This window comes from Nipponia nippon, unplaced genomic scaffold (genome assembly GCF_047370975.1).
Source record: "Nipponia nippon isolate SJK-2023a ecotype South Korea unplaced genomic scaffold, ASM4737097v1 scaffold_2, whole genome shotgun sequence".
NCBI lineage: Eukaryota > Metazoa > Chordata > Aves > Pelecaniformes > Threskiornithidae > Nipponia > Nipponia nippon.
Window position 1 is genome coordinate 60,091,066 of NW_028262336.1, and position 26,473 is coordinate 60,117,538.

At 45.1% G+C, this 26,473-nt stretch overlaps 1 protein-coding gene across 4 annotated transcripts in view; it reads right to left on the reverse strand.

Moving 5' to 3' along the window:
- The window catches only part of CRACDL (CRACD like), a 74,618-nt gene that overhangs the window by 1,295 nt on the left and 46,850 nt on the right, over nucleotides 1-26,473 (reverse strand). For all 4 annotated transcript variants that reach the window (XM_087757861.1, XM_087757863.1, XM_087757860.1 and 1 more), the window contains 5 exons: nucleotides 25,223-25,453; nucleotides 21,337-22,954; nucleotides 10,420-10,619; nucleotides 8,538-8,673; nucleotides 1,007-7,738 (listed from right to left, as the gene is read on the reverse strand). In XM_087757861.1, the coding sequence (XP_087613987.1) occupies nucleotides 7,593-7,738; nucleotides 8,538-8,673; nucleotides 10,420-10,619; nucleotides 21,337-22,954; nucleotides 25,223-25,453 (2,331 nt within the window). In that variant the 3' untranslated portion in view covers nucleotides 1,007-7,592. The remainder of the gene's footprint in view (nucleotides 1-1,006; nucleotides 7,739-8,537; nucleotides 8,674-10,419; nucleotides 10,620-21,336; nucleotides 22,955-25,222; nucleotides 25,454-26,473) is intronic.

The following is a 26,473-nucleotide window of genomic DNA, read 5'->3' on the forward strand; positions in this document are numbered from 1 at the left end:
CATCTGTTACTTGCTAACAAGGATTCCAAATTACTCCAGCCACTTTCTGAGACACGCGTATAGTTCTGAGTTTCTGAGACACGCATATAGGTTCCTTTTTTGTCCATCAATTACATAAAAGCAGCCAAGGAAACCACCTCTTCTCCTCCCATATCCTCGGCGTAACTTCCAAGACTCAGTCTGAGCGTCACTATTCTGCAGCACCCTGCCGGGGGCCATGTCGAACAGGAGCTGGCGAGGGTAGGGTTTACTTTGGTAGGTAGATTTGAGGAGCTGTTTGTGCAACGAGGTAAAACAAATGGGAAAAAACCAGCACAAGTCTACCTGTTTGAATAACCACCCTCTGCTTTCCCCGCATGAAACATAAGCCCACATAAATGGGCTCTGACGGGGAACTGCGGCTGTTTTCCTAAGCCAAAGCAAACCCCTCCTTCCCATCCTGCTTTAGAGAAGTAGGTCACAGTGAAATCTGCGTTCCCGATATCCTGTCCACGATCACAAGGTAAGATAAATTATACCCTCATATTAATGGGGGAAATTGTGGTGTGGAAAGGCAATTCAGAAGCTCAGTGTCTCTCTGGAGGGCAGCTGACAGCACGATCCACCATCAAAAGTGCCTTGCCACCCGCTGCCCCCAGCTGCTCGTGCCCTGCTCTCCGCTGATGGACCGAGCTCAGCAGCTGGACCCGACGCTGAAGAAGCGCAGCCACCCTTTGGCGGCAGGCAGCCCACCGCGGGCTGCTTCGGCGCGCCAGGAAAACAAACCGAAGATCGCAGAGGAGGAGGAAGCAGCAAAGAAACCGGGCAGTAAGAATTCCCTGCTGAGCAGGAAAGGTTGCCTCTGTTATCGCTAGCTCCAACTTCTTTTCTTCGCACTGCTTTTCTTCCTTTCGAGATTGTAACACCGCAGTACGCAGACTGTGGCCACCAAACTACTGTGCCGCACAAAAGCACGTGCGGCGCATCTAGTCCATGGCGAACGCACACTCACGTCCGCGTTGCTCACCTGTTACTAAATGAGAGTTTGTGTTCACCTTGTACTTCTATGCCAGCTGGCCGTGGGAGGCCTGGTGTGGTCCGGCGCGACGCCTGCCAGCCGGGGTTCCTGCGGCATCGCACGGGGTACGGTTTGCAGCCTGCCGGTAGGCCCTGCCCTCACTTGGCCCTTGCGTTTCCGAGCAGGTCCTCTGAGCGCTGGAGCTGGATTTTCTGCATCACTGAACCACCACGTAGCCCGGGGGGTTAAAAGAGTGCGCGGGCGAGCTTTGCAATGCCACGAGGCTGGGGTGCGGGGAGGGACTCGCGCTACGGCTCTTCTTATTTGGGAGTCTTTTTCGGGGGGTTCAAAATAAAGGCATGGACCAAACAAAAGGCCTCTTTAAGCAAAAAGCAATCCCTTTTGCATACTTGCGGCGAGTGCTGCAGGAAGAGGCAAAGGAGTTAAAAGAAGTCAACCCTAGTTTAAAGGAGTGGCCAGATGGGGAAGGTGATGTCTGTTTTGCCTGGACAGGCTCAGGGCCTTATTCTTCTGCCTTGTCTGCAGGCAGCCTGCCCATCAGAATTATCTCCTGTGCTGAACGCAGAGAGGACAAGCCAACAGCTTATTCGGGAGTCTCTGTTATTTCTGCTGAGAAAGGTGGCTTTTGTTTTCCTGAAGGTTTATTATTAACTGAATGCTCCTCTTGTCATAACTCTGGGTGTTTTCCTCTGGTCTTTCCAGACAGTTCTCCTTGGTTCTTCGATGTAGGCAATGGTTTGGAGGGGTTTACTGGTAGTCTCGTTACATTCAGGGGAAGAAGGAACAAAAATAATGTGGAAATAGGATTTCTTTGGGAGACACAATCACCAGAGCATGATGCGGGGCAAACTTGACTCTCCAGTTCAGAGACTTCCAGTTTCTGATACGGTGTTGAAATCTTTACGGCACCTTGGGCTGTCACTTGCACAAAGAGTCCCGTGACTGGAGTTAGAGCCCAGAGACAAGTAAATACTCTTGCTTCACCTCAGGGTGCCCTGATACCAGCTGCTGGTTGGGGAGGGCAGCACGGGTGGCGGTTGGCAATAGCAGGGTCTTGCCGGATTCCGCTGCCTCCTCTCCATCTCTGATGGGGCCGTGCTTTTCTGCGGTCTGGCCCAAGAGCAGCACAGGTGGCCCGGTTGCCTTGTCATCCTGGAGCTGTCGGCACGGGTGGCAAGTGACAGTGTGGAAGCCATGCGCTCGTCATCGTCGCAGGACCCGTTGGTGCCAAGTGTCATTTTCCAGTAGAAGGTGAATGGAGATTTCTTCCTCTTTCCTTTTTTTATGAAAATGTTTCTCAGGCGGAGTTGACTTTCAAAGGCAGAGTAATAAATTCCATGTCAATTCTAAACTTCAGAAATCAAACCATATTTGGGAAAAAATGGGGACTACTTGCTACAGTGAGTTAAGATACCATGGTACCTGGCTCAGCATCCTTGAATAGGCTGCAGTGGAATTATGAACCTCCAATATATAGCATTTCATATGTAAATAAGTAAATAAACAAAGCAAAAAGAAATCAACAATGAGAAGTACTCAATGTGAAGGTGTGTGATATGGAATGCAGGAAAATTGTCCTCTATCACTTTGCTTCAGTAGTATCTTACACGCTCTTAGCTGCATTCCTAACAGTTCTTACGAGAGAGAATTGGGATCCCGGAGAGGGAGACAGTTCAACATTTTCCTGAATGACCTCCATTTAAGCTGCCTTAGGTGAGCTAGAGAGGTTTTCTTCTGGGAATAGAGAAGTATTCCCAGAATACAGTGCACACAGAGAATTAGAATCTGCAGCAAAGGTGCTGCGAGATACTGCAAAGGAAGAAGATCTGAATGGACTGCGAATACGTGGCCTATCAGTCCCCAGCTTCGAAGTGTAACATGACGCAGAGAACTATCTGGGAGTAATAAGCCATAAAAAGCTTCACGTGGTATTTATTTGGTGAAGTCAGACAATAAAAGAGCCCACGCTACAAAAACTCGGTGGTTCCTGTCGCTTGTTGAGCGTCTTGGCGAACATGGGGAGCACGTGAGCCTGAGACCTGTGCCCGCTTGGAACTGAAACGCCTTCTCCTACAAGAGTTAATCCCATGCAGTCACTCTGTGCTCGATCACACAGGGTTACATTTCCCCCCCGGGGTTTTACGAGACATGCAGCACTGCCCAGTGTTCACAAATGGCTTTTTTTTTCTTTGGACTCTGTAACAGTACAAAAGTTATCTTCTAACCGCAAAAACAAAATCCTGTAATTAAACCTTTGTTACCCACAGCAGAGTGCTCGTCATGTATACAAAGCAAACGTTTTGGCAAGTTTATTATGCTCCTCAAGACTAAGAGGGAATTAGTGGCATTGCAAAATTACAGCAAGCTGCTTGCTACACTGCTGCTGGATATTTTCACTGGCAACAAGATTTTATATTCCTCTTCATCTTGGAAAAAAATGCACGACTTCTTTTAGTAAACGTTTTTACTGTCAAAGGCAATACAGTGCAAAACACCATATCAAAGTAAAGGCCAGAGGGATATTTTGGCCTTAAAAAATTATTACACTTTGCTGTACATTAAAAATAATTTGGTTGTAATTTTTTATTTAAAATTACTAAACATTAAGAGGTAGCTAATCAGGATAATCGAACTAGTAAACTGCGTAAATCATCAAATCTGGAGTTTTTGCACTGAAAGACGCCTGATCTGCATTGTGCCCGGTCCTTCACTGCTGGGAAGGTCAACTGCTTCGAGGCCATCACCTTGCTCGTTAAACGGAGAGCAAAGATGTCTCATGCAGCACCTCTGGGAGAGGAAACTTCTGTTTTTCAGTCCATTTAGTTGTTGTTCTTTGACTGTAATTCAAGCTATGTTAGTTTATGTGCATGAGTCACGAACAAAGGGTGAGTTTTTACATTTTAATTCCCTGTTAGATGTTCTACACCAACAATATGTATTGCAGCTGCCTGAGCAAAATGCATCAGCCTGAGTCAGTCATATTGCTTTTCAGCTGGAAAAGTACAATGACGTCCTTAGGAAAGCTGATCAGATCTGAAAGGCTTTTCTGGTGGTATCGAGTGTGAAACATAAATCGCTGTTCATACAGAGAAGAAAAATATATTTGTATTTGCATCTTTCCATTGCCACAAATGAACCATTTGACCAAAGAAGAATATACAGGCTCTAAAACTATTTTCTGCCTACCTGTTGACAAGACAGCTATAGCAAGACCTACTTGCATGACCCTTTGACTTAGAATGAAGAAATCTGGGTACAGACTCACACCGTGAGAAAATAACAATTCCCCTAGCCGTCAGATCAGAGGTCCAGGTAGGCAAGTGTCTTCTCTTGCACAAAGGCCAGGGCCGTTGGCAGTGGCAGGAGAATACGAAGATGACAAGTCCACCAGTCACACCGCCTCCCAAGGCCCTTCACAATCTCCCAGGCCAAGGCCCTGTCTTTCATGTTGAGTGGCACTTGATGGATTTTGTCTTCCACTGATTCGTCTAGCTGCTTTTTGAAGTCATCTAAACCTTTGGTGTCTACAGCCTCCTGTGGCAATCAGTTCCAGTGTAATTATGCATTGCGTGAAAAGAAGAACATAATGGTACTGCTTCTTTGAAGCACACTTTGTGGTACTTTTAAATTCCTTCATAATTGTGGCAGAATTGACCGGTCAAGATCCTGAGTTTGTTTCATGTAGGCCTGAGCAGCCTGCGGGGCTGCAGCCCCACTTCCTTGGAGGTCGGGTGAAGGTTGCTCACGGGCTCGTAGGGATCCACGAAGCCAGCTGCCACCACTCACGGCAGTCATTCACACCCGGTCCGCACAAAAAACCAAGAGTGAGTCGAGCCAGCGGAAACCCTAACGCAGCAATACTCGGACCACGTTGCAGTCAATGGCAAAGCGCAGGCTGATGTCCGCCCTGCGCTTCCCGCTTCAGCGTGCTCGCAAATTCAGATCCCAAATTCAGATCCCAAATTCTGCGTGAGGAGTAGGGCTGCGCTGCTTGAAGAACTGGTCCCCCCCTCACCTCCTCTCCTTGACGTGTCTGCAAGGGGGGGGGACATAGGGCTTGTTCTCCTCGAGATCGTGCAGGTTTTGCCACGATACCTCCGCCTTTCGTCTCCGTTATTCCTGAGCATCCGTCTATGAAAACAGGAGGCAGTCCAAGAGGTTTGTACTCCTCCCCATACAGCCGCACAGGTCATGGTCCAGGAATTCAGTCATGATCCAACACAGTTTTAATCATTTTGAACAGGGAGAGAACTGTAAGGAGACAGACCGTGCCTTTAACTGCATTTCCTGGAAACACTGTGCTCCTTGCGTGCATTGGCAATAACTAGAGAATACAAAATTTGGTCTTTTTTTATACTGTATTCCTTTAATAGAGAAACTTTTTTCTTTTAAGATTGCTACAAAAGGTAATAGCATATCTTAAAATTACACTTCATGCTAATTAGTTATTTATCACAGAAAGGGTGTTTTGGAGAGAGTGGGAGTTAAGACGGTTTTTATTGTATCTGAAAAATGTACCTGTTTCTACTGTAGGTCCTAGAGTACGATTTGAATACGATAAAAAAATCACTTGAGACTAAGGACTGTTCATGCTTGCTCATGGGGAAGCACAGTGAGTTGTTTGCACAACCGGCCTTCGGGCAATTGAGCCCAAGGTTGCATCTCCTGTAATTAAGTTACTATTTCTGTTGTGGATCTGTTTAACAGAGAGCTGTTTTGCCAGTTCTGATGTCAGCAGGTATGCCCACGCTGCCTTTTGTGATCTGCATAAAGGGGAAAACCCTGGGGCAGCTGGCAGAAACCCCTTTGAGTCGGGACCACTGACAGCTACTGCGATGGCCTGGAGCACGTCTGTCCAGCAGCTGCATCAGGCCGTCAGCAGCCACGCAGGCTGATTTCAGCGGTGACGCAGGACGACTGGCTTTATCCAAAGGCTTTGACAAATAATATAAAACTTGTTTTTCCTCCTATTTTTGACAATGAAAGACGACCTGTCTGAAAACCGTTATCAGTGTCTTGGATATTCACATGTTTCAATGCCCTGTTTCTTTATTCATTACAAAATGCAATTGTCATTACTGAGGGAGTTTCCTCCCCGTCTCCTTAGAGAAGACGAGATTTCAAACCTGCAAATGCAGGTGTCAGGAAATCCTAGGCTCCCTAAAATCTCCCTACGTTTTTCCAAAAAGATGGTTAATGTGACAAGAAAAACAAAATCACAAATATATACATAAATAAACCTAGGGAGCGCAGCGCTAAGGTAATACTTCACACATATATACGTACACAAAGTGAAATGTTTGTCTTATCAGTGGGGCATTTAGTTTCAAAGAAATTAGCTAATGGGGTTTGTTGTCAGCTTCTTTAACTCACAGGGAGGTCTTACAATATATTCAGAGTGATTTCGGTCAGTCAGCAGCAATGATTTCTCTTGTCGGTCTCATTAAACTGAAGGTGGAGGTGAAGGTGAAGGTGAAAGTGAAGGTGAAGGTGAAGAGCCGAGGAGACTTCATGAGTGGGAGTCCCCAGCTGGTGCGGGAGACTCAGGCCGATGAGCATGAGAATTTTATATAAAGGCAGTAAAGTACAGAGATGCTATATGTTACTGGTTTTTTAATGAGAATACTTAAGATTATGTAGGGGGTGCGATGTGAAGCTGACACCGCAATGAAGTTCACAGTTTTTCCCAGCATTTCAGTTTGGACTCTAGCTGAAGGCTTTTCAGTTCTTATCTTTTAACTAAATTCATATTGTCCATTGCTACTAATACTATCCTCCTAACTGAGAATGATGATTTCACATAAAGGAAAACCAGTTGCAACCAGATAAATTCAGGTAGGAAAGTAACTGTGAATGCATTGATGAGCTTCCAACTGCAGTTCAGTTTCCTTACTGCTCGCCTGGTGGCAAACGTTGTGCAACCAAGGTTGCTCACAGAAGGAACTGAGGAATTTTTATTCATGGTCATGCATAAATGTGCGTATTTGTGCCTCATGAAACGAAACCGAAGCCCAGAAACCGGACCACCTGGCTCAGCTAGGTAAACACACAGCTCAAGCAACACATTTTAATGGAGTACTCACTAGCAGCTATTCATGAATACCTCCGTGGTCCAAACGGCTTTGATTGACAGAAGGAGTGTCAGGCAATTCCAGTGAAACACATCAACAGAATCAGGATGTTAGTGCACAATTTATAAATGTAAACAGAGAAAACCATAACAAATAGAAGTTTCCAGCAACAACAGAAGTTCAGCAAAGTTTAGCAAAGATCCTGTTTCGATGCAAATGTCATTAAAAGCAGAAAACGCAGGAAATACATAAGGCAAAAGTTTTATTTTCCAAAGTGTAAGTATGTCCTTAGCATAATTTAAGTAATCCATTGCCATTGCAATCCTGATTGCTACAAAGTTGAAGGTAAACTTTTTGACTGCAGCTATTGCACGCTTTCTCCACAGCTGTATAACAAAACCCTTCTCCTGTATCAAGAGATTCTTCTCTGTGATTAGCTGGTCTGTACAAGTTCAGTTAAGTACTTGCCTTAATTATGAAAGATGCTATTTGTTTGCATCGTTCTATTTTATAAACTGTGGCATATCGCTCCAAGCTTGCGATTTCTTTTTGGCCAGTTCCATCCACGACGGCTGATCTGCAGCAGCATTACTGGCTTTCTTAAAGTGGCTTATTTCCTCTTTATCCGCCAGTGCTGGTGATGGAGTGCCTGTGAATAAAACACATGGACATTTTAAGTTCGCTTGCTGTGCAGCTATACGCCCTAGCTCTTTCATTAAAAACTTCCCATGCCTTGCTCTACAGTGGAAAATCCTTACGTTTCACATGGAAGCTTCTTCTGCAATATGTTACTGAGGCAATAACGGTTCCGTGCTCAAAAGCATATAGCGTTTGGCTCATGAATAGTATCTTTTGGTCCCTAAACTTACCAAAACCAACATGATGACCTGGATTCCTTGCCGTGCCCTGTGTTTAACACCCAGGCCAAACAAGAGAGAGTCTTTTCATTAGCAAGAACATTCATTTGCGAATTCCTCCTTTACCCAGCCCCCAGGAATTTTATTACCTTCTGTCCTTTTTTCAAGTTTGAATTTACCAAATAGATTTGAAGTTATTGTGGGAGGACTGATGGGCAGACAGTTTGTGATCGCATCATTCCAGCTTGCTGAGGAAACCACATTAAAATTGAACGCTATTGAAAATAATTTTGCATGCATTTTGTTTTACACTGGGACAGTGCATTTGGGACCCCGTCCTGTGAAATGGCCAAGCCCTCTTGACTCACATTTCTTTCAACACGGGTTTTGACTACTCTGTAATCAAAGCGGTCAAAAGAATGTGCCACCAAATCAAACCCCAGAGGTGAGTGCTGAGAAAACAGTTTGCCCTTGCTGATGTGGGGCTGGGAAAGAAATGATGATCTAGCCCCTACTCCTTTTCCAGCACACTCAAGCAGGATGTCTTCTGACAAGGTTGTAAGATAACATTTTAAGCATTTTATCTCCTACCAGGGACGTAATGTGACAGTGAATTGGTTCTCAGCAGCGGCTCCTTCACTTCAGACTTTGTCTCTTTCCTCTGTTCTTCAGGGGTGGTTTTAGGTGCCAAGTGTGAAGGTTTGCTCCATTGCTGCTTCACGGACCCCTAGGCATAGAGAGGGATAAAATCCCAGTAATGCAGAAAGAATCAGACCAGTCTGGAAGAACACGAGCAAAGGGAGTGGATGTGGTGCCTATCACGGTCCAAAGACCGCGCGCGCTCATCACACGTTGGTCCCAATCCTCTCACTTGAGCTGGTACCTGTTCAGAAAGCTCCAGTGGTTTCACGTTAGCATCCATGATACTCAACTTTACAAATTAAAACTATCCCTCTGTATCTCTTACTCATAATGGTATCTATGAGTAGGTTACTATAGTCTTCAAGGCAAAATGTATTTCAAGCCCTTTGCACACCTCTGCTAACATATACAGGATTTGGAAACAGCCTTGTTCTCTCATATTTCCCTTCCACCTCTCAAATTTTTTGGGTTAGGGCACTGTCTTTTTGGAGGGTTGACAGTAAATGGATTTTCCATGAAAAAAAAAAATCAGACACATCCTCCCATGGATTTTGTTCCAGTATCAAAAACTACCCTGAAGCGATAGTGCCTGATGCCATGTGGGAGAAGGAGAAAGTGGGAGTAGTACAGTGGCACCAAGCCTCACACGCTGCAGTCAGGAGCACCTTGGCATGCTTCTCTGTTAGTTGATATAGGGAAATAAAATGCATGGCATGAATTTTAGGGAACATTGCCAGCTAAAATCTGGAGTTTCCTATTCTGACACAGAAACTGTATTTTGGGATTGTCTAAACCCTCGGTGTTTTAAGTGCTATGACAATGTTGAGCATTATTGCAGTTCATAAGCTTGCCTAGACATTCTATTAGGTATTATTTCTTGTTAATCTAACCACTGCTGGTTTTCATCATCTAGAGATCTTCTTTTATTCCAGGACATAATACAGCTATCTGTGTTTCTAACAGCACCATCTGAAGGAAGAAAGTAGGCCATTTGCACTGGGAATGCTGTACTGGTATAGGGGACACAGGCTCCTGCATCAGCGCAGGGCTCTTACTGTGCATGAGGCGATGGAGGCAGCACGCGCACGCTGCTGCCTCCGTGAGCCAGCCCAGTACCAGGGAGGCCTTGTTAGTGTTCTGGATTAATGCCAAGCGCTTCTGCTGGCACAGCTTTGTCATCTGGGAAGATCACTTGCTACAGGTATCACCCTCTTTTGCATGGGATCTTTGAAGAGGCAGCGTCAGCCCATATTCCATGGCACCACATGGGCGTCTGAGTTATCCATATACAGAGAACCAGAATTTATATCCTGGCACCGTCTGCCAGTGCAAAAGTTATTTTTATCCTATTTCACTTCTCAAGGCTCTACAAATTGTTACCTAGGAGCTTCTGGGACCGGGCTGTTCATTCAGCGTTAAATCGGTCAGAAGGTATAGGAGGTTCAATTAAATCCTGTGCTTAGAAGGGTAGTTAAAGAGAATGTATTTCCTCTGTACGGAGAGAGATCTGAGACTGTACAATTTAGCACCTCATTTTGGGTATTTTACCATGCAATATACACATTAGATCTGGTCAGTATGTATTGGGCACCCAAGAAATTTTACACGCCTCGCGTAGTTCCAGGATGTCTTAGAGATATAAAATTACATACCTGAACGATCAGAGAACTTTAAATCTGTAACACGTTTCTGAGAGCAGTGTCTTTGTTACTTACGATTATACTCATTAAGTATCTGTAATCATTATGGCAAGACTGGTAATATAGCAGTAGATTCAAAGAATACTACAGGAAGGTGATATAAAAGCATCATAAATTTGTACTGTAAGTACCTCTGTTTGTTCCTTCTCTTTATTCTGTTTCTCTGTATCTGACTTAACACCCGGAGCCACAAGTTTTTCTCTGTCGAGTTCCTGCTCCTGCTGTATGCCCCTCTGCTTCTGTCTCGCTATGGAAATCCAGGCTGGCTCTGCGGGACTGTCGGGATCTCTTCCAGAGTCTCCAGCAGCCACGGGGGAAGGCACGCTTCTCTCTGTTGACAGATTATTTATCTACACGGTTATTCGAAAGAGAGTTGTAATTAGCTCGCACTTGCTCAACAGGCTGATTGGTCCCAGGACGCGTGACCAGCCTGGGTAAATAGGAATTCTGTCTAGTTTGGTCTCCAGAGAGCAATCTTCCTGTGCTCACTGTTTTAAGTTACCGTTCTACTGGTGAAAAACACTTCACATCTTTGTTTGGCTACAGTCGCAGTGTCACTGCCCTCACGTTAGGGAGATGCAGAAACACGAATCAAGCTTAATTAATCTACCTATTTTCCAAGGTCTCCCCTTCTGCCCCCTCCTCCCATCTGCTTCACAGCCTCCTAGAGACAAGCAGCAGCCAATTCAAAGCCGAACACAGCTGGACCGCGGTGTAGCAAAGGCAACCCCCTCCCCGCTGCGGCTGCCCTCGGCTCCTGCTCTTCCCACGCCCTGGCAGCAGCAGCGATGCCTTAGTCTGGTTCCTGCCTTCCTGCCACCCCCTTAGGAGCAGCCTCCCTCGCGCAGCCCCTGGGCGCCTGCAGGTGCTGTGGGTGACTGAGCCCAACGTTAACCACAGGGTTAATTCATGGTCTTCTGACGTGAGGTTTACTTTGACTTATCCCTGCTGACACTGACCGTGCTCTCCAGTGGCGCCAGTCACTTTCGTCATGCTTTACCAGAACTGAGGTTTCAGCGAGACAAGAAAAGAAAGGCACTTCCTAGAATAAAGGGTCAAAAGTGCTACCCTGCTGTCCTCACAACTGCTACCGAGGGATGAGCGGTATCCAGAGGTATGGGGAAATGAAACACTCTCTATGCAAATATTCTGTGAAGGGAAATCCTGTCTATACGGTGAGCAGAACTGGATCAAGAGAAGAGCCTCAGCTCCTCTGTTGGCTCCAACCCTCAGGTTCTCCACTTCTTCCTTGGCTCACATTGCACCCAAAACTCAGTTTTCCAACTAATGTGGAGCCTCTGTGTGATTTAAAAGAGGAACAAGAACAGTACTAACACCCTTAGAGCCATGTTAGAGCCATGACAGGGCCATGGGGAAACGATTTAACCTTTCCCAGTCGTTTCTGGCCGCTAACGTACACAGATTTATGGAAGGCTATTTCAGAACAGAAGTTACACTTCTCATCCTCCAGTCACATGTGGTCCTGCCCCTAGGAGAAGTTTGTTACCTAGCCAGCATCCTTTGCAGGGAGCCGGGAGACGGCAGAGCCACCCAGGAAGGATTCCTGCCCTGGTGTGCCTGCCTGCCTTGGGGCTCAGCTGCTGGGCCGGCGTAGAGCTGGGCCACCCAGCATGGGACCCCACGGAGCTGTCAGATGCGTTTCTGGAGGGCTACGGTCTAATTTAGAGGAACGTGGCCCTGATCAGGAAAGCAGGTAAATGGCTCCCAAGGCACATTTGAGATGCCTCATAAAGGCATAGGAGATGAAAGGGATGATACTCTCCCAAGAGCTGGAGTCTGCAAACTCAGGCACATTATGAAAAGCCCACAAACTTTCTTCGCTCAGGGATTTTCTCCAGTCACTGTTGTACCTCACCAGAGACAGACTAGTTATTTGAGCAAGAAAATATTGTAAAGCCTACGATGTCAGCTAAAAACCACAAAAAGAGCACAAGTTTTGCTTTAAGGCCAAAGCAAGATGTTTTGCCAGCTGCTGCCAGCATTTTCCTTCACATTCACCTCACATGATCTTGCAGGGAAACCTCTGAAAGAAACAAGCCAGAAAGTCCAGCTGTGCAAATGCAGCACAGATAAAGCAGGGCCCTTGGATGCTGAACGAGCTCCCCTCCCTCCTGCATGGCAAGCTACTTCAATTCTCCGCATCCTACCTACGTCCCGTCTCTCCATGTCAACAGCTCTTCCTCCCATAATCTTCCCTTCTCTTCACGGGCTGCCCTCACTTCATTTTTGCCTGATTTTACAGGATGATAGAGAAAAAGGCTGGGAGAGATCTCAAGATGTCATCTACTCTATCCCTCAGCTGCAAGACAAGATCAGTTACAAGATCAACTTTACAGAAGCTGTTTCCTAACAAATATGTATCTAACCTGTTCTTAAAACGCTTCAAAGACAGACCAGATCTCAGAGTCTCCCTAGACAACCTATCCTTTGGCTTGGCTGTTCTTTTTCTACTCGATTTTGTCCCTGTTGGCTAAGTTAAATCTTCCTTGCACTAATTTCAATCCTTAACTTCTCCTATACACTATGGACACAAGCAGATTACTCCTAGCCTCCTTGCGGCAGCCTTTTATGCATTTGAAGACTTAGACCGTGTTTTCCCTATTTTTTTAACTTTTCTGATTGGTCATATTCTCTAGATCACTCTTGCTTTTGTAGGAATTGTCCTAATTTGGTCCAAATCTTCAAAATACGGTGCTCAAAACGGGCACATAGCACTTGAGATGAAATGGTGCTAGCATCAGGTGAGGTGGAAGGACTACCCACTTCACCTGAGATAGTCTCCTGTACGCTGCAGTCAGTATGATGAGTTTCTTGCACAATTATGTTATTTCTGTTTTGTATTTAGTTTGTGAGCTCCAGATCGTGGTACTTCCCCTCTTCCATTCCGCATCTGTATCTGTGCGTCGGATTATTTTTGCACACATATAACAGAACTTTCTGCTTGTCTGTACTGAAAATAGTCTTTTCAAACTATGTTTCTACTTTCTCAAGATAACCCCGATTTCTGTTCTTGTCCTCCAGTGTGCCCACAGGCTTTCCAGCTTGGTAATACTTGCAAGTGTAATAAGCACACACTTAGTTCTGTCACTCCTGTCCTTAAATACACTGAATAGTGTCAGACCTAAGATGGCCACCATCTAATACGACAGTGAATCATTAGCTGGCACACTCAGTAGCTCTGCATCAACCCAGTGAACAGTTTCACCAAGACTGTATTTATAGGAATGTCATTCTATTTATAGGAATGTCATTCTATTTATAGGAATGCCCTATAATACCAGTTATCATTTGATTTGACTGCTCTTGACCAAGTCATGTTGGTTGGAAATTATATCTATGTTATCTTGTAGACATTTAGAAATAGCTCAATTATTCCTTTCAGTATTTCACATTAGGTGGTAAATAACGCTCTTTCTCCCTCTCTCTCTTCTCCACCTCACCTCCCTTTTGAAGATGTGCCACCTTCTGGAGCCTTCTCTTATCTTCCACAGTTTGCCAAGATAACCACTAGCAGCTCAAGGACTGCTAACCCATCTTCTCTGGGTATCTCAGGACAAACTTCATTAGGAACATCATAAGTAAACCCACACGGTTGAACTGATGTGATGTCTGCTAATGCATCTGTCATCACATTCCCTCCTTTGCTTGCAGGCCATGCCCTTGAACCCATCGGCACCCATCTGCACCTTTTAGGTCATGAGCAATTTGGGCAGGACCTGTCAGTACCTTGCCCAGGAGCCACGCTTCATCAGTTCCCAAAGCACTGCTGTGATACACAGATCAACTGCCACTACTCACAGTGATGGTGATGTCTAGTGTTCCTCAGAGGTGAGGATTCAGTACATAAAGTAGCTTTTCACTTTAGTTATCTTCTATCCAAATTAGTCAACTCGTTTTCCTAGCATCCTGTAATGAACACCCATCCAACAGTTACGCTCAATATTACAAAGACGTTTCTGCACTGAAGCCTCCCTGTGCCTTGCTGGACTCGTCCTGTAAATCCATCTCACCAAACATGTCCTTTCCCACGGTGTACAGGCCTCTTCTCAGCACAGAGAAGACTGGGCTGCTTCTCTGACCATACAGCTACAGACACACCACCTCACGCATCCTTTTCCACCGACTTTTTACCTTCCTTCACTGTCTGTAATGTCTTGGTACTCACAAACAGCAACATCTTTACCCTGAAGGCCCTTTTCAATCTACCCACCAGCGTTCCCGTGGTCCTGGGAACCTGGCTTCTGCCTTGACACTGCTAGCGATGTACTTCTTCATCTCTGTGATTGAAAATCTCCCTTTGTGTTTTGTCCCATTTTCCCTGTCACACCACAGGAGCTTTCTGTAAACACCAACTGAACCGCACATTGTTCCTCCTCTGCTCCCACCACACAATCAATACCGACAAAACGACCGCTATGCCCAGGCTGTTTACTGCGCTACACGTAACGGTCTCATTGCTACCTGTGCTCCTGTTTCTCTGTCATCCTCATGGATTTAAGATTCATCTTTCTGTTATTTCGACATGCATTGGCTAGCACAACAGGGTTCCCAGTCCCGCAGAGATAAGTCTGGAGGCTGCTATTATAACCATGTTTTTCATAAGGCAGATACTCTAACGAAGGCAGCAAGCACTTCTGCTCTTCAGACAATTCTCCCTGATGAGACGCCAGAGATCTTAGCCATGCCAATTAGAAGGCAGCCAAATTAGAGCCAAGTATCATACCATTAAGAGATGGTATCAGAATGCCCCTGTGATAGTACGGAACAAAAGCTCTTTATCATCATCTTCAAAGATTTTGTCTGTATCTATAGGGGCCTGACTTAGGACAGCAGAGTAGTATCACCCTCAGAGGATCAAGAGCCGATCTGCTTCTGGGAGGGGCTTTCTTGTTCCTTACGCAATTACATTCTGCCCTTGTTCCTGCGAAAGTCTGCTGCAGAAAGCCAGGCAGGCAAGGCAGGGGAAATGCCTTCTCTTCAGCAAAAAAACATCAGATGCAACTCGTGAAGGATTTGCTACCTCATCTGTCAGCCAGAATTACTGTAAGGGGTAGAAGAAGCGTATTCACTATTTATTATCTTCCCCATTGCCCAGAGGTCCTTTACATCCTCCCACCTCCAACTAGAGAAGGTTTCTTGGCAGTATACGTGCACCGTTGTTCCAGCCAGAAGGCTGAAAGGTGGTGAAGTCATCCACGAGATGACAGTACGGTGAAGTGAGTTGGCAGCTTAAGGCGATCCGAGTCTCTCCTCTGAAGCTCTTGGTACTCTGAGGGGCACCAAGAGGCCACAGGCTTTCTCGGGACACGACTATTCACAAGAGAAGTGCTGCTTGCCCATCTTCTTCCTCAGTTCAGTGACTGACTGATCGCCTTGAACAAGCCCTCTCTATCTTATCGCATCCGGTCATGAGGTAGCTCGCACGCTTTTATGGTTCACGACATGGTAAAGCACGGCATTTAAGGAACCGGCTGGCCAGAGTGGAACCAAGAGTACTCAAAAGCACAATCTAATTCCTGTTTCTGCTGCACATCATGTGCCTAGCAGCTGGCACAACAGTTCTCAGCTGGTAAATGCCACTTTTAGGGAGATAACGTAGTACGAAATGCAAGCAGCGGCATCCTCCCTTGGAAGCTGTGTGAAGCCAACAGACCGCAGCTGCCACAAACGCCCCGTGTTTCACTTCTCCTCCGGTGAAGCAGGGCTGAGCCTCTTGCTTCAACGTTACACTCGAGAGATTTTCTGAAGAAAACTAAAATCTGAATCATTTTCTTCAGTTCTCATGACACCATGTTATTTTAAACAATATGCTATTCAACTCATTACTTAATAACTTCGTAAGCTAATAAAGGATATTGCTGGCAGCGATTTGTCTCTCGTTCACTCACAGTTTTAACCTCGTGACTGCATCTTTCTTTGGTTTGCTTGCAACTGGCTTGGCCTGAGGCTTTCTGAAAGACGAGCGAGCCCCTTCTTCCCCTCGGGATAAGTCACTGACAATGGGAAGATACCAGGTCAGAACTTCGAGCCGCGCTGTGCGTAATGTCACCACGTATTAAAACGAGCATTTAACATAGGCTGCCGAGGCCTTCTGCTGCCACTTGAAACCACACGCAGAGCCTGCTGAAGCCCTCCCTTCACCTCCTTCCCACAGCCACCAAACACACATGGACAGTCGCAAGAGCAGCCGCTCCGTCTGTGTGCTTCACCGTTTCCGCAGCTTCCAGACCGACCATGGAAGATAAGCCCTGAAGCCAAGTGACCTACAGCCGCCTGCTCAATTCCCCCCCGCAGATAGGCATCACTCAAGCTCTCCTCCGCTGGGTCTGACAGTGGCAGGGCTGGCTGGCTCAGTGGTCCCTGAGGGGGGAAATTCCCCTGCTGCAGCCCCATTAGATGCAGGTATCTCTTTCCTTCAGTATCTTACTAAAGCAGCTTTTTTTTTTTTTTTTTTTCCCCTCAGACTAAAGCTCTGATCTTATAGATGAAATTTCTTCTGCCTAAATATTGTGGAAATGAATGCGTACACTTCTCATTGATACTTGGATATTATTCTTTAATGTGTGTCAGACTGGTTGTGTGAACAATAAGATGAAGACAAAACCTTGATCTTTATGTACAAAAGGAGATCTATGATTGACTTGGTATTGTGCGTTGGTTTATACACACACAGAGAAAGTGAAAGAGAAATACATACCTATTTCTGTCTATTGACAGACAGATTTACTCAGTGTATTCAACTGTTTCTGGAGGGGTGTGTGCTGCTTATATGGATAACCACAGCAAAGACATATTTAAACATTACCCTGAGATTTAGGGATTGATATTTTTTTTTTAGAGATGGCCTCAGATATTGTACCCTTTTTCTTTAAATCTAAAAGCCTTTGTGCGCACAAAATATAGCCGAGGCTCTTTACAACTTTTAAATCTCGTACCTGAAAATGAACATCTTATGCCTGCAAGGACTGCAAGGAGTGGCCGCTCTTACCATCCATCTGTGCAGGCGAAAGGTCAGAGGCAGAATATTAGAGCCTTTTGAAAGTCATACCTCTAACAGCAAGCAAAGCTAACATGTGGATTCCCTGCGTATTTTAAAAGCAAACATACTCAAAACTAATCCAAACAACTTTACACAGGGAGCTAACCCCCCCATATACAAGTGTCATTGTTTTGTAACACTGCTTATGCATGCGTATTTAATTCCACACTGTGGTATCTTTGCTCATTTATAAAACACCAGTTATTTTAAGAAGGGCTTTACAAATGCATATGGCATTTAGTGTATCCTGGCCTACATATTTCCCTTTGTTTATTAAAGCACTACATGCATTCGTCTCAGCGTACACACCCGATTCCTTAATTTCAGACATAGCTATTCTAAAAGATTTGGCTGAGTATTTTGGACATTTCTTTCTTCTCTGAGCTGCTCTGCAAGGGATTTGACTTTTGGTTGGATCTATACCACCGATGCCAGGAGAGTCTTTTTGACACAAGAAACTGCTATGTTTGCATCAAAGTCTATTTCACTGCTGGAAAACAGCCACATTGCAAAATAGCCTGACACAACCGAAAAAGCAACTTCTTTTTTTTTTTTTGGGGGGGGGGGTGGGGCGGAAAGACAGCTTTCTTTTCAGCTGTAGCCAGGATAGCATTAAAGCAATGTCTTTTTTATGTAGAGAGAAACATTTTTCTTGTCATTTCAGAGCCTGCATTTGCCAGACAATACACACCAATTTCATTCACTGTTACGTTCAGCATCCCTCCCCGAGTTCCTTTCCTCTGTTAGAGCATGTCTTCCCACTACAGTTCCTCAGTCGCTGATTTTTATAGATCCTAATACGCACATTCACACAGGTATTGCTTATGGTTTTGCTCTTGTAATAACCTGCGAGCATGTGCTATTTGTTTCTGCCCTTTACGGGACTTATAGCAAAGTGTATTGGCCCCAACCAACACAGCTTAACCTTTTAATTCTTGCAGAGGCTTGTGCCTTTAGCTCCAGAAACTTAAAAATGACTCCTCCTGGGGTGACTAATTTCACACAGCCATTAAAAAGCCGCCTCGCAGCCTGACAGAGGCCACGCGCTCCCCCGCTAGTTCCCCAGCACACTCTGGAGAGCAGGAGTGCTGCCTTCGCCTGGGGGGGCAAGCCAGCATCCCACCAGCCCTCCCGTTGCCTTTGCTATTAGGAGTGCTGAAAAGCTAAAAATTGAACTGAATGAACCAAATTGCTCCTGCTCGCCCCATGACAGAGCAAACTGACTTTTTCGAGATGAGTGTACATGAGAAGGGAACTGCATCCCCTTACATCAACATTTCACACCTCCTCTTCTTGTTCAGCGCAGGGATTTCCTAAGACGCAGTGGGAAGAAACTCCCTGACAGCATAAAGTGTCTCCTGCCGGTGACCACAGCTCTTCGAAAGGGCTGATGAACTCCAGGACTAGGAGAGGGCTGGGTGCCAGCATTAAGGACGGTTGGACGAAAAAAAAAGAAGTGGGTGTCCCAGCAGATCAGGAGGCCAGAGATGGCTGGCAAGCCACGCGATCCACAAAGGGCTGTGCTGATCGCACTTGTCAGATCTCTGCTGCTTGCGGTTGCAAAGGCATGCTCCCGACTCCCTGGGCTGAGGCAAATGTTTCAAAGAGCTTAAAATGACGTTTGGGTAGGGGTATTGCCCCGCTAAGCCCTCATTGCGTCCCATGGCTCTCCTACATCTTGGAGAGGGGCATCGCTTCTGGGGCCACTGTGCAAATCCCCCCACCAAGGCTGGCATGGTGCCAGGGCAATCAGAGGAGGTGGGCACACCTCGTTCACCCTTCAGGGCAGGCGGCCAGCTCAGGCTGATAAGGCAACTTAGCACAAGGGGGTGCTTGGTCAGATGTCTAAGGAGAAACCTCTGCAGTGGGGCAGGAAGGACCTCAGGTCAGTTTGGAGCAGATTGCTTCCTATTTAAACTCTCTGAGTCCTGGCATACCCACATATCAGAGCCCATTACAAAGCTACTCAACACTGGAAATACCTGGGAAACCGTAGCAGCTTTCCTTAAGGTGATACAATAAGAACGGTGGGGCAGTAGATAAGGAAGAACACTAATTACCATCACAAACCAATCTGAACCACCGTGTTAAACAACCATACAGATTTGGTGTAATCCTGTCAGGTGGAGAGGAACACACCCAAAACAGGTGTGTGCACCCCTGCCAGGGGTCCGGCAACTCGGCTCTCACCCACAGAGAGCGGGTCCCTATTTTGCAGAGGTCAGTCCTGAGCCTGGGGGCAGGGAGTCTCCTTCGCCTCAGGGCTGAGGGGCAGAGGAGAAGCCTGGAGAAGAAATGTGCTCCCTGGCTTCATTTCTTCCCCTCCTCCCTCCTCCAGCACTTGCCATCTCCTGCCCCACTCCCACTGCAGGCACCCTGGGACTCAGCAAGAGGGATGTGAAAAAAGGCTGTGTGCAGGAGCGCTGGCACCGCCACTGCTTTCCCCTGTCCTCTGCCAGACCAGCCCTACCACGCTAGGTCTCCTCCTCGCTTGTTCCCGGTATGACCCTCCCCAAAATCTCAGTAGATCAGAGATTTGGGCGTCACTACAAATAGTCAACTACTCCTGAGGGCAGGGCAGAGGGGAAAATGCCTTTAAAGGGAGTGTTGGGATTATACAAAGGGAGAGCACCTTGCCCGCGGGGTGCGGGGAGGCTCCGGCTGGACGGCTGTGGGAGCCTCATTGGGCTGTGGAGGGTGGAGGCAATGAATCCCCTCCTTTATGGCTGCTGGGAGACCAGAAAACTGTAAACGTGGCCAGAACCCTGCAAAAATATCTGCAATGCTACAGCAGATGACAGCTGGAATCTGCTGTCACTCAGGGTATCAGCAGGTTGCCCCTGGGGCCAGGAAGAGGATTTTGTCACCCTACAGGACAAGTGGCCTGCTGTGTCCTGAGGTCTTCTTTTGGCTTGGTGTTCCCCCACTCTGAAGCTCCAGCTGACCCCAGCTGGAGAAGAGCAACCGTGGAGGGGAGCTCTGCAATGGCAAAAAAACCTTTTCATTTGCTTGGCCAGCCTCTCCTCCTTACATTCTTAACGTCACACTCGTGACCAGACAGATTCAGGGCAGAGAAGATGTTTCTCCCACATATCAGAAGACCTAAAGATTTTTTTCCCCTTTTGGCTGTTCTCTGAAGTGGTCTTCAGAGAGCAGAGGTCTCCTCCTAGAATTGCTCGAGCGTACTTCACCTAACTTGTTTACTGTCATTGCAAAGACCTCAGACAGTGGTGCCACTTCCAGTCTTTTCTGTTCTCTGCCTGTAGCACACAATATTAGTCTCCAGAGGACTCTTTTTTTTTTTTAAACTCTAACCCAATTATACAATACAGACAACAGGGTGAAATTTAACAATCTGCAGTAGACACAATCTTACAGTCTCTCCTGGCTTTAAACTCCAGGAAGCTGCAGGGTAGTTAATTTTTGTTTTTAAACAAGGAATGAGCAATGATAAAGATAGATAAATGAATAAGCAAAGCTCACAGGAGACAATAAATAAATGGCGTGTTGAGCATGCCAGGCAGTTACTAGTTTTTCTGCCTCAATGCTATGGTGAAAAAGAAGGTCTAGAGGTCTGAGTCACTCAGCCCACGCAGGGCACTGCACTTAATATGTGCTCCTGGCTTGTGAATTGCCATACAGCAGCTCTAAATGGGGACACTTAGTAGCTTAATATTTCTGTTTCACAATACTTGCTAATACACTTTATTTTTTGAGTGTCACTTTGAACATCTTTTAAACAATGCCCTGAAATGCAAAAATCACTGGCAAAAATAAATATCTTATTCTGTCTGCTGCTTATTCCCTGCTGTCCTTCTGATAAGCTTTCCAGCAAGGGAGAATCAGGGAGCAACATCACTGAAGGCAGAGCCATCAGCTCGCGCTCACCAGTGTTGTGATTGACATGACAGAGCTGCCTCAGGCTCTCTCACAGGTAGGGTCATTCCTCGCGAGTTAATGTAACTTTATAAAGTATTGGGAGTCTTACCAGGCACTTTACAAGGATTTGACTTTTTCTCCAAGTCTCTATCTTCATTTCTGGATTCAGGAGACTGAATAGCTTTGTCCTGCTTCTCCTTGTTTGCAGTAGTATTTGGAACGGTTATGTTTTGCAAGGCTGGCTTTTTAGGCAACGGAGGTTTGCTACTGAGCTGTTCAGAGGACTTTGCTTTGGGTTTGATCTTTTCATTTAAAGAATCACCGATACTTGTATCGGCTGTTTTTTTGATCTGTGCCTTATCACCTTCTAGAAAGGAAGTCAATCCCTCGTTTTCTAAATTAAACTCTGCACTGTATCTTTTAATCCCTTTTGATTCTGGTGACGAGTTGCCTCTATATTTCAAGGACAGTGAGGTGGATCTAAGTTGCACTTGAAAAGGACTTTTATCTTCACAGCTTGGCTGATTCTGAGATACCACTGAAGAATCACTTGGCACCGGCACCGCATCGACAGCCGGAGAAACGCAGCCAGCCAAAATTTCTGTAGGTTGGCCTGTGTTCTCAGAGTCGGACTCTGGCAGCAAAGCCTGCTTTTTGTCACTACTTTTTTCCTCCTCCAGGTCTGATCCCTTCTGCAAGTCGTCTTTCCACTTCTCATTTCTCGAGGAGACCTTTGCTTTGGACAGGAAGAATCCAGTATTTAATGGGCTTTCCAACTCTGATCTTTCTGGGAAGTGTAGGCTTCTGGTCCTTGGTCTCTCCCGTGCAGAAGAGACAGAAAACTTTCTCAAGGCATTGAGTTCATTGGCTGCTTTTTCACCTTTCTTCCCCAAAAGTTCTTCCTTGTGGACCAGTGACTGACTGTTCTCCTGACCAGAAGCAGCTGCCTCTTCTGCAGTCTTTGTTTTCTCTAGAGAGCAGGAAGCAGATGATCCCATCCACGTTGAGGAAGCAGGATGTGGAACATGGAACGAGTCCGTGGGCTGGAAGGAACCTATGGAAAATTGCTTGCTGGACTCTGACAATAGAGCAACCTCTTTCTTTGCCTCTTTATTACAGGGCATTTCCACAGGCATCTGATCATCCTGCTGTATATTTTCTTCTGACCCTCCCAAGCAAACAACAGTATTGTTACTAATTGAAATATCTTCTTCAGATGATATTTTATTTACTGAAAACACAGTAGGAAGTTCCTTATTTTCTTGATTTAAAATATCGGTTGACACATTACTCACATCCTCAGACAACAGAACCAGTGTTTCTGAGGAATCTTCTTGCTTTTGTACTTCTCTGTCTGGACTGGAGTAGGAAGAAGTTGTGGAGTCTTTGCCTTCTAACAGCAATGAGGACTCAGACTTAACACACGTTGTTTCCAGTGTTGGTTGGCAGCCCTCCGGTTTATTCTCTGGTAGCAGGGCTTCCTGTACAACAGCAGACTCAGAGGTAGCCTGAGTCATCGCTGGTCTCAAAGCAGGGGGAAGGTCCTCAGGCATTCTGGGCTTTGGCCAGGAAGCCACATCCTGCGCTGCAGCTGTGCTGCATGGCAGTTCTTGATTGCTGGGTTTGAATACAGCATCTGGCAAGTCTGTCTGCACCTCCTTTTCATCATCTTCTTCTTCTTCTTCTGGGGTACAGCTCAAATCAGTCAGAGATTCAGACTGGGTCCTCTGCAAAAAGAAATTCAGAAAGCTCCATCACCATGTACAGATTTACTTTTTTTCTTATTCATCATTGCATATACAACCAAGATCTTAGAGAGGAAGGCAATACTTGCCTCCAATGCTGAGCTCACTGTTTTTTTAACCTACATTCTGGATGCTTTTTTATCTAAGCAGATCCTGGAATAATGTATTTAACCAACATAAAAGCAATCAGTGACACTTCCCTCTGCACAACTAGTGCTTTCATGGCTTTGTAGATGGCAAGTTCATCAAAACAATGGCCATTGGACTGTCCTTGGCACTTGATTCCCCAGAGCATACTGGATATGTTGTGTTGCTCTTGGGCAAAAAACAGCACTTGAAAGAGAAAAATCTGTCCCTTTGTATTTTGCTACTGCATACTAGCATTAAAAATAAAACAACCCATTCTTGCATGATTCTGAAGAGGAAAGGGTACATAGAAGGAAGAGCAAAAACCTAACAAGTCCATCCGGTTACGACACTCTATGCCAGCTGAGTATCTAGCCCCACACGGCAGTCTTCTGTCTCATCCCACTGCCATACAGCGTTACAGCCTTGCCTCCTTTGTGTAAAAGTCTTCTTTTTCTTTCCAGAGTTAGACTATTTGATAAAAGTTGATAAAGGCATATGTAGTTATCTGTGAGGTCTTGTGATTAAGCTTCAGGTAAGGACTGGCTAAATATACAGGATTATTTGAAAGCACGTTATTAATCTGCTGAATATGCCTTTTCATATGGTGCCTGTATTGGCTCACCGATTCACTGTAGCTTGTTGAGAAAATATATATTTTGGATGTAGGCCCTAATTCTAAGAACACAAAACTCGCACTCTGAAGATTCTTTTAGGGTTCTTCCAACTTCTCGTTTTGCAAGTGCTACTGCCAAGACAGAGCTACAGTGCCACCTGCATTCACAACCCATAGACACAGGAACATAAAAGCAGAAGACATCAGTTAGCCAGAAGCAAGGTGCACAAGCAGAGTCAGGCAGGAAAATATTAAAAATTGCACTATTGGAAGTTGTGAACACTCCCCATGGAAAACCAGGAGGGCTCAGTCACCTGGCAGTTTACAGGCAGACTGGACAAAGCAATTGTATTTCGGTAACAATGTTACAATGGAAGAGGAGGTTTGATCAGTGAGTTATTGCTTTACATGCTTTTCTAAATAACTGGCCTCATCATTGTGCTGCTCGCAGCAGCGCTCTACCAAGCTCAAAGGTCACTCACAGATTTTGGAAAATACAGAATATGAGCTAAGTAATATTTAGAGACAGAGGGAATAATATTCCTGGTGTTAAGCAAGCCAGTTTAAAGGCTTTAATGTATTTAAAACATTGAAAGAAACCACAAACAATAAAGTGCAAATACTGTAGTAAGAGCTGCAAACTTTAGTTCTAAGAAGAGAAGAGAGAGAAGAGAGAAAAGAGAAGAGAAGAGAAGAGAAGAGAAGAGAAGAGAAGAGAAGAGAAGAGAAGAGAAGAGAAGAGAAGAGAAGAGAAGAGAAGAGAAGAGAAGAAAAATTAAGCTATTCCCTTCATAAGATATGACAAAGAATCAGGTAAATGGTGTTTTAAAAGGGTGGCTTAAAAAAATTTTTTTTAATAGTATACACTTTTAAACAGTTTTTAAATAGTATACACTTTTATTTTTTCCCTGTGGAGACTTATTTTGAGTCTCTGTAGTGCACATAAAAGGTTTACAAGTTTTGGGGCAGGGAGAGGGCAAAATTCAGAATAGTCCTCATGTACCGAATTTGGCTCCAATTAATAGGTCACACTTTACTCTTCCTGTACCTTTTGAAAACATAAGCTCAATTGTATTTGGGAAGTTAAAACAGCTCCTCCATCAATACACTCTCAAAGACTCAAGATTTTACAGGATCTTTCAGACTAGGAGAAGTACACAAGTTGATAATAACACTTTCCAAGAAATTTTTTTTAAGTAAGAAAGGAAGCAGTCAGCCCCAACTTCTGCATCTCAAACGAGATATTAAATTTTACTGCACGGTAAATTTAAGAAGAAATTGTTACATAAACTGCTGCATCAAGAGTTAACAAGTAATCTCATAATATTTAATCTGTTCCTAGTGTCTACTCCAGATACGTAGCCTCATCAAATAACAGTTATTAAAACCCAATGAAATATCCATGCCGCAGTCTGACTTTTCTTATCATATTTGAATTTGAGATACAAAGTCCAGTAAGAACTTCCTGGTTTTGTGTCAAAGGTGACACTGTTTATTTTCACAAATACCTGAGAAAATCGTCTCATTTTACTGGATCTCTGGTTCCGGGGTTTTATTAAAAGCTTGTGTTTAGCAGCAGAATTATCCAAGCAAGAGGAAAGCTCAGGTGGAGTGTCAAAATTGGCTGCAGGCAAGATGGTACTGTCAGATATCTGGGGAGCTCCAGTTTTAGCACTTCCATGCCTAGGGAACAGCTGACCGTCTGTAAAGCGAGATCTAGAAGAAGGACTCAATATAACCTGAAAAAAAAAATCCCCAAATAGAGAACCAAACAGAGAAACAAAGACATGAAAATAACAATTCTACAAATAAGGGACATGTTTATTGGCATTTTAAGGTTGCCTCTTTTTCTTTTTGATATCTCTTTAAAATACATTGCATTTCCTAATGTTGCATGTGGAGCACTGGTGTAGCAATTCTGCATTTTAGCTGTTTGAATATCATGCTCTACTGTCCAGAGGGAAGGACCAAGTCACATTTAACTAGAAGATCTTAAGCACACAAATACATGGCCAGCGTGTTTTAGAAGACAGATTTATGAAGAGTACTCAGCTACAGAACCTACAGGGCCAGTTTCCTTTCTGGATCTGTCCTCCAGCATCTGTGTCTAGGTTCCTACCCACAGTTGTGCTGGGCTGGAGCATTTCTAGCTTCCTATACATCATCAGGTCCCTTCCAACTCTACAACACCCTCCTGAAGACAAAAGAATCAAACACCAGTGGCACTGACACTTAAGTCAGCTTGTGTTTTCTCTTCATCTATTTCTATCTGCAAAATAACTAGGGAGTTTACCTGAAATGTAAAATTTCATTTGTAGACTATTCTGGGGAAGGAAACGATGGACAATTCTGACTAGAGGCCAATAACCCATCCAGAAACAACTCCTGAATGCTCCAAGGGGTCCAGTACTTTCATGAAGCTGGAATCCAGCTTGCCTGTGTGCTTCACCAAAAACTACCCTAGTCCCAGGGCCGATGCAAAAAGGAGACTGAAAAATTTACAAAAAAATTACTCTAAATACGGTTCTTCCTTTCTCTCGGATTCAGTTTTTGCAAATAGGCAAAACGGTATTTCCAAACTATCTGTCATGGCATTAACATGACCCCTGACAACTCGTGACAGCACTCCCTTTGTAGGCTTGAAATTCCGGTTCATTTCATTAGAAGAGCTTTCCTCCTTTGTCATGCTTTCTTCTGCAGGCTTTCTTCTTCTTTCTTCTATTCTTCTTCTTTCTTCTTTCTCTGGAAGTGGTATTTTA